Source organism: Heterocephalus glaber, unplaced genomic scaffold, assembly GCF_053883595.1.
Source record: "Heterocephalus glaber isolate CG9 unplaced genomic scaffold, H.glaber_assembly_v1.0 deba00001504, whole genome shotgun sequence".
Lineage (NCBI taxonomy): Eukaryota > Metazoa > Chordata > Mammalia > Rodentia > Bathyergidae > Heterocephalus > Heterocephalus glaber.
The window spans coordinates 390,953-404,522 of NW_028258324.1; the positions used below are offsets into that span (position 1 = coordinate 390,953).

The following is a 13,570-nucleotide window of genomic DNA, read 5'->3' on the forward strand; positions in this document are numbered from 1 at the left end:
TGACAGTTCAGAAGCAAACTCAACCTAGTAGTAGTCCTGACTGGAGTGGCTGTGCCATCTCTTTTGGGACAGATGAAAATGCCAGTGTCCATGCTGTGTGACTGAGTGTGCTTTGCTGTCCCTAGTCCCTGGGAGACAACAGTTCCTGTCTGTCCTGAGGCTATGTTAGTATTGCTGCTTCTGTTATGCTGTAAGGACTGACAGCAGATGTTCTAAAGGAAATTCATAGGTCACTACATTGATGGATTATGTTATTCTAACAAAACAATTAAAAATGGCTAATAAATTGGAGGCCTTTATAAAGCACATGTGCTCTAGGTGAGATAAAAACCCACAAAATTTAGGGGGTTACAGTATCTGTAACACTTTGGGGAGGTGTGTCCAGTGTTCTGGGGGCATGCTAGGACATCCTCTCTAAAGTAGATTACAAATTACCAGGAGTCTGCGGCAGAACAGCAAGTTCAAGGCCAACCTGGATTCTAGAGCAAGAGCCAATCTCTAAACACAAAACAAAGGATCACAACTTGCTGGCTCTGCTGTGATAGAACCCTCTGGGGCCTGAAAGCTGCAGGTGTAACCCCGGAACACCGCCTGCCCTTACGCCCTTGTGTATGCAGGCACTGCCAGCAGGTGGGAGCAGGGGCCAGCTCTCACTGGTGAAAGGTGACTGCCACTCAGGTCAGCTGACCTAGCGGCCCTTGTTAGTTACTGGGGAGGGAAAAGACACAGAAGGAATGAAAGCAAACCTTTGTACCTGTGTTCTCATTCCCTGCCTACTTTATTGAATACAAATAAAATCATTAATTTGTTTTTATTAATAAAGACCATGACTCATTACTAGAGAAAATATTTTATTTTTTAAAAATGGATTTTTCACTCTTCAATTATTTAAGAATTTTATCTCTATTAAAACTAAATATTTGATATAATCCATCTTTTCTCAAATGAAAGACTATGGTAAAACTATACTTTAGCAACTCAAGTTGCTGTTCAGACCTTGACTCCTGCAGTGAGCAGAACCCTGAAGCCTGTCGTACCTGGCTTGCCACGGAGCTGCGCCCAGGCTGTGCACTTCTGGGCCCAGTGACTGCTTCATGAGGCAAAGCGCTGAACATTTGGTCTGCTCAGGCTGTCTGAGGACCTCTGGTTGGGGTGACCTGGCTTCACTGTACAGGATGGATCTCCCTGCAAGGACCAAGACCGAGGTCCATGTGGCCGCTGTCCAGGCATTCAAGCGGCAGATGTTGAGGACCCTGTTTTCATCAGGTTTCTGCTGGCAATCTTTTCTCAGTAAGAATCAAGAACTCTGGGTTCTTAAGGATGCTAATATTTTGGCAAATTACATGTCAGTGGTATTAGGTCCAGTGAGAAAGACAGGAGGGCTGAGCTCACTGCACACAGTAGCAGAAGTGATGGTGGCAACTGTGTATGGCAGCAACTGGGACTCTTAGAAGGGCCTTCCTCACACAGGCAGCAGTGTTGGAACTGAGGACACTGCTCGGGCCTGGCCACTCACTCTTCTCCACATCCACTCACTGACTTTGATCTGTATGCTCATAAGCAGAGTGAAGAAGTCTCTATTCCCATTAAAGTGTCTCTGTAAAACCTAAGGTTAGACCTGGAGGTCTCATTAGAGTGCCATTATGAATTCAAAATTAAATAACTAAAATAAGTAATAGATAATAAATTTTTAGGGTAGTAAAATGATTATGACTTCAGTGATCTCCCTTTAGCATAAATCTTTTAAATGTGGATAAAAATCTCATTTAGAAGGAAGATTTGGAGACCTACATAAAAATACACATTAAAACATAGAAAATTTGTATTTGTATTTAACAAACACAAAAATTCAAGCAACCATATCCGTACTGATACTAATGTAACATAAATAAAACTGCAATGAAGAAAAGAATATAAAATGCAGTTAGTTTCTGGTTAATACAATGACAATCTGGCAATCAAATGCTAACTACTACAGCACGGATGACGAGTGATGGTCATGTGCTTCCCAGAAGAGGGTGACTGTGGCTGAGTTTTATTCTAGTTCACAGTATAACTTATTACTCAGTTTTACCTGTTTGGGCATGAAATTAGGAGAGAAGGTATATTTCTGACACTCTAGTCAATCAAAAAATAGCTAAGTGACTTTTGTATATTTAGTAAGAAGCTATTCTAAAACTGCCTTTTTATATATCTATTTCTCTAAAAGCCTCTGGACAATAATTTACTCTCCTAACTACTATTTCCACTGGAAGATCCAGAATTATTAATTTTCAAATGGTTTCTTCTATATTTAAAAAAATGTCAGCAATATTACTTTCCATACAATACAAAGCAACAATTCAAGTATCTGGCTAACTCCAGCATGCAGACTTTGAGGCAGACCTTCATGGCGTAGTAACAGTCAGGGAGCCAAATGCTGAGAGTACTGGGGCAACTGACTGCTTAAAATCACACTTATACCATTTTTTAGGTTTGTTTTTAAAATAACTCTGGTTTACATCTGAGTGTCCCTCTTGAGGAGGAAGGTGGTACCCTTGTGAAGGATCTTCTTAAATCGGCTCTCAATTTTAAAAGCCTATTCATTTTTCCTATATCTTATTCTTAGGGTCAGTACTATAAGAAGCCATGTAAAAATGCCTTTTAGTATTATTAATGAAAGCATCTTGGGTTGGACGCAAGACAGATGTTGTTACAATAAATTCTGCTTTACACTAAAATATATTTAAAATAAAACCCTATTTGCCATAAAGCAAGTATAATTAAAGGTATTCACTTGAAACAAAAACTCTGTTGCTGCTGGAGTGTCTGGTTCCTACCACCAGAGTTTAACGTGGCTAATATAATTTCCTTATTTCTATGGAATTTTCTTGAGATTTTAACATCTTACAATAGTGATCTGGCACTAGTTTAAGTCTATAAAAAACATTAAGTATCACAAGTGACACAAAACATTGAATTACCACATAGGTATTTCTGCACATCATCAAAAACATCTATGGATAACAACCATAATGTGTAACTCTGCAAGGGACGGACCCAAGCAGCACTTCAGTGACAGAGACTATTCCGTGACACACGTGAGAATTATGCTCTGAAGGGCTGCAGCAATGCCCACTGCAGGCAGAGCGCAGCATGGCACTACCTCGAGGAACAGTCATGCTCTGTGGCCTCCTGAGGAGGCTCCCAGCAGAATGCATCCAGTCTCTCTGCTGTTTCTTGGCTGATGAGACATTCATCCTTCAAGTCCCTGATTGTCTTCCTCAGTGATTTTTGGAAATGCTTTTCTCGGTCTAGAACACTGCGCAGACTTTCCTGGGTATCCTCTAGCTGGCTGATCACATGATCTAACTTATGCTTGAGTTTCTTTGGACTGTCCATTACACTGTAGCTGTGTTCCTGAAAACATAAACACTAAGCTATTCAACAGACACACTAGCATTAGATAGAAGCTTGTTACCAGGTTTTGGCTGTTTTTTCACTTATGATTCTTAGCAAAGGTCTCTGAGTGGGTGACATTTAGAGGCGTAAAGACTCCAGGAGAAGATGGGGTGGAAGTAGTACATAGGCCTCTCTGCTCTCCCAAGAACAGGAAGGCACAAGGTACACAGAACATTACAGATGATCTGGGCTTACATTTGCTACAAATCCTGCATCCCTGCACTGACTACATAGCTTCATTCCTTGTGGCACCGGTGAGCTTAATTCTTATCTATTACTTTACTTTGATGACTATTGCACTTTATGAAAGATAAAAGGCAAAGAACATCGGGACAGGTCTGCATTTGGGGCAGAGGGGATCTGCAGAGGACTCTGGTCTCCAAGTTTTGCCGTGATAATTTAACTCCTGTTGAGACTTATGGTTATGTTAAAGGTTTGCTGTGTACAGATATGTTTTTCATTTTCAATTGAAAACACGGAAAATAACACTAACATATCTTATAAAAGATACCAAATAATAATGTTGAAGAGCTGTTATAGAGAAGAGGAAATAGTAAAAACAAAAGAAAAATGAAAATCCAAGTACAGAACTCCGTAGCACAACTTCAGCAATGTAGTATGTATGTGATTAGAGCCTTCAAAGGACAGGAAAGCAAAGGTGGGATACATAGAAAAATCTGAAGGAATCATGGCCCCAAAATTTCTAAGATTGATGAAAAATATAAATCCAAAGATAATAAACCTTAACAACACAAGCATAAGAAATATTAAGAAAAGTAAACCAAGCCATATCATAATTAATCAAAACTAGTACAAAATATTTTTAAAACCAAACCAAACCAAACCAAACCAAAAAACACCCTAAAAAATGTAATCCCTATCCACTCATTCTCTATACTTGCTGTTTCATGAAAACCCGTGTAACCGCTCCCCCTTCTCACTGCCTAATAAAGGCGGGCCAACCTCAGAGTTTTATTTGAGTCTGTCTGCTAGAGACAGGTCTCCTCCCTGTTCCCCTTCATATCTAGAAAACTGTCCCTCTCTTTTATTCCTCATCTTTCCCCCTAAAAAGTAGCTGAGGGTTTGACTGATCTGCCCTCAGTATAATCCAATTAAAAGGAAGATTATCAGTCTGGACTAAAAACAAATGAGAACAAAACCCAAAGTATATGCTGCCTACCAAAAAAATGCACTTCAAAGTAACACTGAAAAGAGCTGATAAAGATACTAACACTGATAAGAGTAACAATAGTCAAAAGTCAGCTCAGAGCAAAGATGATTACCAAGTATAATGAAAGTAGTTTTGTTATAACAAAGGGGTTGATTTATCAAATCTAACAATCTTAATATACCTGGTAATAGTGCTTCAAATATAATAAGTAAAATTACTGACAAGTGCAAGGAAAATCAGACAAATCTCCAATTATATTACATCATTTTAACACTCTTTCTCAAAAACAGATAAAATAAGTAGAGAGGAATTCAGTAGGGATAAGGAAGTCTTACACAATATCAAACAGCTTGACCTAACTGACTAGTGCATCCCAGGTAAGACCACAGGGCACTCTGCTGCACACACACAGAGAATGCTTACCAAGACAGACCACACCGTGGGCTGGAAAATACACCTCAATACATGCACTGGGAGTCAGGCTATGCAATGGATAGCCTCTAGCCACAACAGAATTTTCCAATATATGGAAATTATATAACACACTTAAAAATAACAAATAACAAAGAACAAATCAAAATGTAATTTGAAAGTATTTCCAACTGAGTGACAATGAAAACACAACACACATAATTTGTGGGGAAACAATACTTAGGGAGAAATTAATATCATTAAATTAATACCACTGAAGAAATACTTTGAGAGAAATAATACCACTGAATGCCTACACTAGTAAGTCTCAAACAATAACTTCAGCTTCCACTTTGATTGGAAACAGGTGAGCAAATTGAAATAAGTACAAAAAAAAGAAGTAACATCAATGAGTAGAAATCAGTGAGGTAGAAAGAAAATCAGTAAAAGCTAATCATTGATAAGATCAATGAAACTATTAAATCTCTAGGAAAACTGATCAGCAACACAAGAACAGAAATGACCAGAAATGATCAGAATGATTGATGTATCAATATAGATTCTATAGTTACTAAAAGGATTAATACAACAATGGTATGAACGACCTTAAGCTAATAAATTAGACAACTGTGATGAAATGGACAAATTCTTTGGACACAAACTATTAAAAAAAAAACACAACCCAACTTTCCCACAATGAAAACTACAAGTCTAGCTTCACAGAAAGAAATTTATCAAATATTTATAGAAGAAATAGGAACATCCTACACAAACTTTTCCAGAATATAAAAAATGTCAGCAATATTTTACAACACATTTTTGAGATCAGTTATTATTCTGATGCTGAAACTAGACAAATATATGAAAGTAAAAACAAAAGAAAACAAAAAATTATAGGTCAAAATATCTTTCTTGAACATATAAAGAAAGACTAGACAAAAAACAAACAGAATCCAACAACATAGAAAAGGGATAATGAATGAGTGAGGAAAATAAGGTTTATTCCAGGAACAAAAGATTGGCTTAATTTTTGAAAATCAATTTATGTAACTCATTATATTAACAGACTAAAAAGGAAACATTGTATGATCACTCAACAGACACAGAGACAGCATTTGGTGAAACTAACATAGACTCTTAGCAGATTGCGAACAGAAGAAACCTCCTCCACTGGATAAAGGGATAAAAGGCATTCATCAAAACCCACAGCTAAGATCACAGCTGTGAAAGATGGGACGCTTTCCTCCAACAACGGGAACCAAGGCAGGAGATAAGCTTTCAGTCCCTCTATTCAGCAGTCTTGAAGGCTCAGGGTAGTACCACAAAGAAAAGAAATGACCGGCATCCACACAAGAGAAGAACTGAAACTCCTCAATCACTGAGAACATGATGATCTAAGTAGGAAATCTGCTGTAATTAATATGTTTGAGTTGGGGCAGTCTGCCAGATACAACATCACTGCACAAAAGTCAATTTCATTTCCATATCTAGTAGTAAACAAAATAGTACCATTTATTATTATTATTATTTATATATTTATTTTTTTGATCCCAGGGATCAAACTTGGGACCTTGCGCTTGTGAGGCAGGCACTGGAACCACTGAGCTAAATCCTCGACCCTAAAAATAGTGCCATTTATAACAGCATCCAAACATACAAAATACTATGGAATAAATTTGATCAACTGAAACACCTGGGTCCTGAAACCAAAACAATGCTGAGAAGTTAAGACCCTAAACAGAGATATTCTGAGTTCATGTGCTGAAAGACCACTAAGATGTCAATCTTCCCAAATGGATCTACAGGTTAAACACAAAACTGGCCAAAATTCCAGCAGACTTTTGGGAAGAAAATTATAACATGACTCTAAATTCGTATGAAAATGCAAAGAACCTAGAACAGCCAAAACACCTTTTAAGAATAAAGTGGGAGAACTAATACAATTTTAAGAATTGTTATAAAGCTATAGTAAACTAGATTTATATTCCAGGTCTGGCACTAACACGAACAGGCAATAGATGAATAAATAAACATAGGTAGGTATCTGTAGGTGTATGACTGTTTTTCAAAAAAACAATAAATATTTTAACTAGGTATTTCCATACAGAAAACATAAAAAATACCTTTCCAAAGGGATTTTTTGAACTAAGGATTTAATTTAGTAAAGGATTAAGTAATTCTGTACTACATTTGCATACATACAAATTATAATGACCTTGGGAAGCAATATTTACCTATTAAATGTTAAAAAAACTCACAAACACCTATATTCCTAGCTTTTGGTGATTCTGAAAAGTTTGATCTTAATGGATAGGACATATTCATCTTAAAAGCAATGACATTAGCTCAGTAAGTAATTTTACTTACAAAAATGAACTGGGATTGGAATTCTTCAGTATATGAGGAAGCACCAACGAGCTGGTGGTTGTGCTTTGTGACTGGAAGGGTTTTGAGGGTGAAGTTTTTTCTACAATGAAGCTTTTCTTTTTTGTCCTGTTAAGAGTTAATAACAATCACTGAGGTACTTAATTTTTGTTTTCCGGAGTGGGGACTAAGCCCAGAACCTTTGCACTGAGCTACATCCCCAGCTATTTCATTTCTTATTCTGAGAGGGTCTTGGTTAAATGTTAAGTTGCCCAGGCTGGGCTTGACTTTGTGACCTTCCTGCGTCAGGCTGTCAAGAGTGCTGAGGTTAACAAGCATGTGCCATTTACAGCTGCCTTCTATCCCCCCTGCCCAAACTAGGCCTCACAATGCAGTTCAGGATGTCTTGAACTCATTATGTAGCCCAGGTTGGCCTCAAACTTGAAGGGATCCTCCTATTTCAGCCTCCTGAGTGCTGGGATTACAGGTTAGTGACACCATGCCTGGCTACTTAAATTTTCTTAACTTTGTGCAGTTTAATGAATACCTTATCTATTTTCATGAAAAAGGCTTTTAGAAATTCCAATCAGATTTTGACACTCTATAGTTCATTTGGAAACATAAATTTTCCTGAAATTGAACAGTGAAAATCAGGCAGGATATGCCCTCTAAGCTACTGAAAATATGGTACACAATAAAATAGCTCAAATAGTGGTCTGTTTTCTTAGGACTATACAGATCTAGACATTGATAAAGCAGATAAATGCCTTTAGTGGCAGTCTAAATAATGGGAGAAAGGCTATAAACCATGTAAAAACTATTTAAGAAAAGCAGTTATAGGGGCAGGGATTTAGCTCAGTGGTTCCGCCGCCTGCCTTGCAAGGACAAGGTCCCAAGTTTGATCCCCGGTACCAAAAAAAAAATCATGCTAGAACTTGTTTTCTAGGTAGGTATTGTTTTGGGAAACATAGTATGTTACCACAATGAAACCGGAGTACTAAAAATTTATGTAAAAATGAAAACCATGAGGAACTAGAAATAGGGAACATTTATATTTTCTTAAGATGGGGACAGCTAAAATCATACAAGAAAAAATATTCTATTGACTATATAGAAAATATAAATTTCAAAAAAAAAATCAAAGCCATAATCAGAAATAAAGACAAAAGGTCACTGTAACATAAATGGCAGCTAAATAATTGATGGCCTGTTCTTTTTTCAAAACAGCTTAAAAAAATATAGAAGAGGACCTGAGTAACTTTTTCAAGACATAAATGCTCCATAAATACATGAAAAAATACATAACTTCACTAGTGTTGAAAGATGAATGAAAACAATAGGTCTTTTTTTGCGTGTCAATTTTACAGTGCACTAAGGTCTTGGGTGGGCAGACGCCCTCATACATACCTGGTGGTAAGTAGGTTGGTTCAAGCTTTCTAGGGAGCCTTTGGGAGATCTGTATCAGAAGCAGGGCTTTAAAAATCTTTATACTCAACCATCTTATTTCCAGGAATTTAGTTCAAGGAAATAAGGATATGAATAAAAATTCAGCTAGAATAATATTCATTTCAGTGCTGTTTACACTGGTGAAAGATGATGACCAAATACAACAGTGAAGACTGGCAAAGTGAAATAATGTTCACACATAGGATAGATTGTTGTACGGGCATTAAAACCCCCTGTCCCATCAAGTACTGGCAAGAATGTGGATACAGAGGAAATTTTATGTGTTGAAGGTAGGACTGTACCTTTGAAAATCCTTTTGGAAAACGATAGCAGTATCTACTCAAACTGAACCTATACATCTCTGACCTCAGTAATTCCCATTTCTAACAGAAGCATGTATACACTCTACCAAAATGTGTAGAGTGCACTAGAGATAAGGACAAAAGTGTTCATAGCTATACCATTTATAATAGCTTCAAAATAAAAACCTAAATGTTTATCAATAGTTGAATGGAGAAATGAATTTATTCATTTAAAGGAATACTACATCACAAAGAAAATAAACGGTAAGCCATTGTGCACTGCATGGATGAATCCTACGTGTTGAGCTAAAGAAGCCACAGAGCACACTGTACACAGTGCTCCATTTACATAACTGGTAGTAATACAGGTCCAGGTGCTAGTTACCTTGACTCGACAGTGAGTGGGGAAGACCATGTGGAAGGCTTCTGGGACACTGGTAGGAAGTGTCACTCCTTGGTTTGAGGTGAATCACATGAATGTATTTACCATTCAGTGTGAAATTCAGTGATCTGCACACTTCATGTGTGCACTTTCCCACGTATGTAGAATTTTAAAATTGATGTTCTATATAGGTTTACCTTAAACAAATGATCCACCGATCTGTAGCACAAGGTAGGGTACTTGTTAAAAAGTGTAAGCTCACTGAATCAATTTCTCCAACTTACTGAATTAAATTCCCCAGGAGTGGGGCACAAAGTTCTGTATTTTAAACAAACCCTCTGAATAATTTCTGCAAAGACTAACATTTAAAAGCTATCATCATGGGCAAATACTGCACTTAACATCATGGAGCTCAGTAGTTAAGATGAAGCCTGGGGCTAAAGTGCCTGGGTTTTAATCCAGCCTCTGTTGTTAACCTAAGTGTGGTTCTGGGAAGGCATCCCAGCTCTCTGGGCTTCTGAGTCCTCAGGCAAGACAATGAGAATTAAGAGTACTCTCTGCCTATGGATGTTTCAACAACTAAGTTAGTATGTACGTAAAGTGCTTGGAGCAACGCTGACACATAGCAAGCACTGTATAAATGTGAAAACACAGAACAAATGAAAGCAAACAAAGGAAAAGACACAAAATGTAACTGTGTAAGATGTATAGAAATACAAATGAATTTATACAGAACGTGTACAAATGACTGGAAAAGTACACATCCAGGTGTTCAAAGTATTGTCTCTGGATGATTTGTGTAGTATTTTTATTTCACTTCTATCACCTAATTTCCTATTATCTTGTTATAAGGAAATAGATTTTAGAAGTTAGCAACTTAAGATTTGATTTATTTGTGGTGGCACATGCCTGTAATCCTAGCACCCAGGAGGCTGAGGCAGGAGGATTGCCATGAGTTTGGGCCCAGCCTCTGAACTTCATAGCAAGATCCTGTCTCAGAAAAAAAAAAATTGATTTATTAGGCCCATATTTCTTAAGTTCCCTTTTATATTATAGCTAGATAACACTGTTAGTGGCAGGAAAAAAGAAAGGGAAAAAGACATCCTTGAAGCTAACTGCACAAGATCCTGCACATCTGCTGAGGTGGAAGGATGCCAGCCATCTGCAGCTGAGGCAATGAGATGTGATCACCGCAGAGATGCAGCCTGCACAGAAGGGAGCAGCAGGGTTCAGGACCATCTGTGTCTCTTGCTGGCAAGAGAAAGTTCTTGGGGGATTTCTCCTTGAGTTTCTCACATGGGAACTGTCTTTCTGTCCAGTTTTGGGAAACAAACATGTCCCCAAATATCTGCCCGCAAGAGATACTGAGGGAGAGGCTGCCAACCCAGGTACCATCCCTGAGAAGAAAATGTACTCAACTACAGTTTACTTATTCAACTCTTCTCTTTTCTTTTTCTGACTTCTTTTTCCTTCTGTTCTTACCTTTTTATCTTGGTTTTCTTTCTTTTGATCCCTAGACTTTACACTTGTGTACCTGGCTGCTCTTGGAAGCACACTGTAATTCTGTTAGTGGTTTTGCTCTTGACTTCTTTCGTACTGCCAATGTGGAACTTCTGTTCAACCTTCTTACGTTGTTTATGTCTCTCCCCCCCGCCCCCTGCAGGTTAAGAGTAGGACAATTTATTGGGGAATAGGAATAGCTCCTGAGAGATTGGAGGGGTCCCAAATGGGTTGCCCTCAACCTTAGGTTAACTTTCATTTTTAAGACACAAATCTTGAGTTATGTCAATTCCTAAGTCAGTGTACTTTACCAAGCCTTCGTCATGCACCCGTATTTGAGTGCCTACCGGTAAAACATTCCTACTACACATTGTGAAAATGGATAAATAAACAATAGAAACATAGGCAACAGGGCTGAAGATCTTCAATCATGCCACTGAAAGTGAGCATTAATGCTAAGTAGTATCTCATAAACCAACCTGTAAGTGGTATGGGGAATCAAATATAGACGGGATGACTCCTGGTTTTAGTTTAAGATTTGGAGCACTTCTGTCAAAATCTGTCTTCTTAAAGTGCCTTGAACACAACACATCTCCTTTTTTAGGCTCCCACATACCTGCAGAATTCACATCAAGTCTTTTCATTGCTAATACCCATTTTCTTTTGACATTTTCATCTGTGGGGAATCTAGAAAAAAACACACAAAAAACTTAAAACTAATCACTACTGATATATACTTCAATTGAAGCTGTCCTCTATGACCGTGGCTAAACTAATTCCTTACCTAGTTGGTCACAACTCTTGGGAACTGCAATATTCAGGAAGCTATGATTTATGTACGTGTAATTCAGATTTAATATTCTGAATTTCGGCCAAATCTGCAGATGTGGCCCTCATTTTTCTCATATTATGAGAGAAAAGTTTCAACAGATATTTAGCATGTTATAGAAAGATCCACAATTAAAGGTTTTTCTCCATCTATAGATGATAAAAAATATCCTGGGCTTTTCCTGTATGAAGTGATATCTACAAATGATCCCCAATGAATAGGGTCCTGTGTACTTTATCAACACCAGAGAATTGCTCAGCCCACCATTTAATGCTCAGCAGGTCTATAAATGCTTAGTGGATGAATGAAAAGAAATGTAGTAGAATCTGGAATTCTGGCTATCAGAAATATAATGAGACATCTGAAGACCAATAATCATGTCTTTCTCAATTCTCCAAGCTGGTTCAAATATTTTTTTGGAATAAGGTGGGTATACATACTCAGAAAACAAGCTAGCAGATCTTTCTCTAGCACCATAGCACAGGCCTGGCACAAAAGAGGCCAAATGAACTTCTAGCAAGGGAACAATGATTAAATCCTACTACTCTCTTCATCACTGCCAGGGAAACGGCTAACATAAAGATCATCTTATCTGCACTACTGCTAAAGAATGCTTGGTCTGAACCATAATTTGTACTTTACAAGCTAAGCTTGATCATCTGTTTCTTAATAGAAAGGACAACATATTCGAGCAAAAATCCTTCATATTTCGTAAGCAACGCTGACCTTTTCTTTAAAGAAAATACAATGTTAAAACACAAAATAATAACTTTAGCAAAAGTTGAGTTTCATAGTACTTTTTTAACGAGTGTGACACCTTGGCAGTTATCTTAAACCTTACACTAATTTACTAAAGGGTAAAGGTATCACTGTCTCTGCAAATTTAACAAAAAGCTCATTTAGAAGTAGAACTTTAAGGACACAAAACGGTTATCCGGAGATAGGACTATCCAGAATAGTGGCCCTGGCACTTTGGGAACTGAAGTTTGGCGCTGCACCCTGGACTAGCCGTGTGCTGTGCAGGGCAAGCGCCTGGTGGGCCGCAACAGGTCTTACGCGTGGAAGGTCAGCCCTTTCAACTTGGAATTGGGTAGACAGCGAGAGGCGCATCCGATGGCTGAGCAGCATTTCACCATGACTTCAGCAGCTCATCACAGCGCTGAAAGACAATTACAGAGGGAAGCGTCGGTGACTCCAAGGCTGGGAGGGAGTGTGTGTGGATCCACCTTTGCCAGCGTTCAGGGAACGCTCGCCAGCACTGGCACGGGCGGTATCCTCACCTGGACTGCGGCCGCTCCTCTCCGGACCCGCGCTTCCTCCTGGCCGGATCCCTGGGGGATCCTGGTCCTCCGACCCGCCCTGTCTTCTGGTTCCAGGATCTGACCAGGTCCCCCGCGTCCCCCAGCGCACACCTGGCCGCCCCCCACCCCCACGTCCCCGCCCTGTCACCTCCCCATGTCATTTCCGAGACCCAAGCCGCAGTGCTCACTTTCCCCCCGCGGTATCCCGCGCAGGTTCACGCTCACGCGCATCCGAAAGAATCCTAGGCAGGGGGAGGCCTGGAAGCGCCAGGCGGTGCGCGGCAGGGAGAGTTTACGAGACGTGGCGGGAAGCAAGGCGGGGAAGAGCAAAGCTCAGAGGAACGAGCAAGGCCGTCAGAACGGTCGGCGACTAGCTGCGGAAGCGGCGCGCTCACTTCCGCCCGCCGGAGACCGGAAGTAACG

At 39.2% G+C, this 13,570-nt stretch overlaps 1 protein-coding gene across 4 annotated transcripts; it reads right to left on the reverse strand.

The window, feature by feature from the left end:
• Positions 1-1,810: 1,810 nt before the first annotated feature.
• On the reverse strand, positions 1,811-13,567 carry Thap6 (THAP domain containing 6). Of its 4 annotated transcripts, none has more exons than XM_004833903.4 (5): positions 13,336-13,567; positions 12,903-13,005; positions 11,497-11,704; positions 7,391-7,516; positions 1,811-3,399 (listed from the first exon to the last, which is right to left on the reverse strand). In XM_004833903.4, the coding sequence occupies exons 2-5, from the start codon at positions 12,980-12,982 to the stop codon at positions 3,142-3,144; spliced, it is 672 nt and encodes a 223-aa protein (XP_004833960.2). In that variant the 5' UTR covers positions 12,983-13,005; positions 13,336-13,567; the 3' UTR covers positions 1,811-3,141. The 4 variants fall into 4 exon arrangements, with proteins under 4 accessions (XP_004833960.2, XP_004833962.1, XP_004833961.2 ...); XM_004833905.4 differs by having other exon boundaries at positions 1,811-6,417; XM_004833904.4 differs by having other exon boundaries at positions 13,127-13,555.
• Positions 13,568-13,570: the final 3 nt, after the last annotated feature.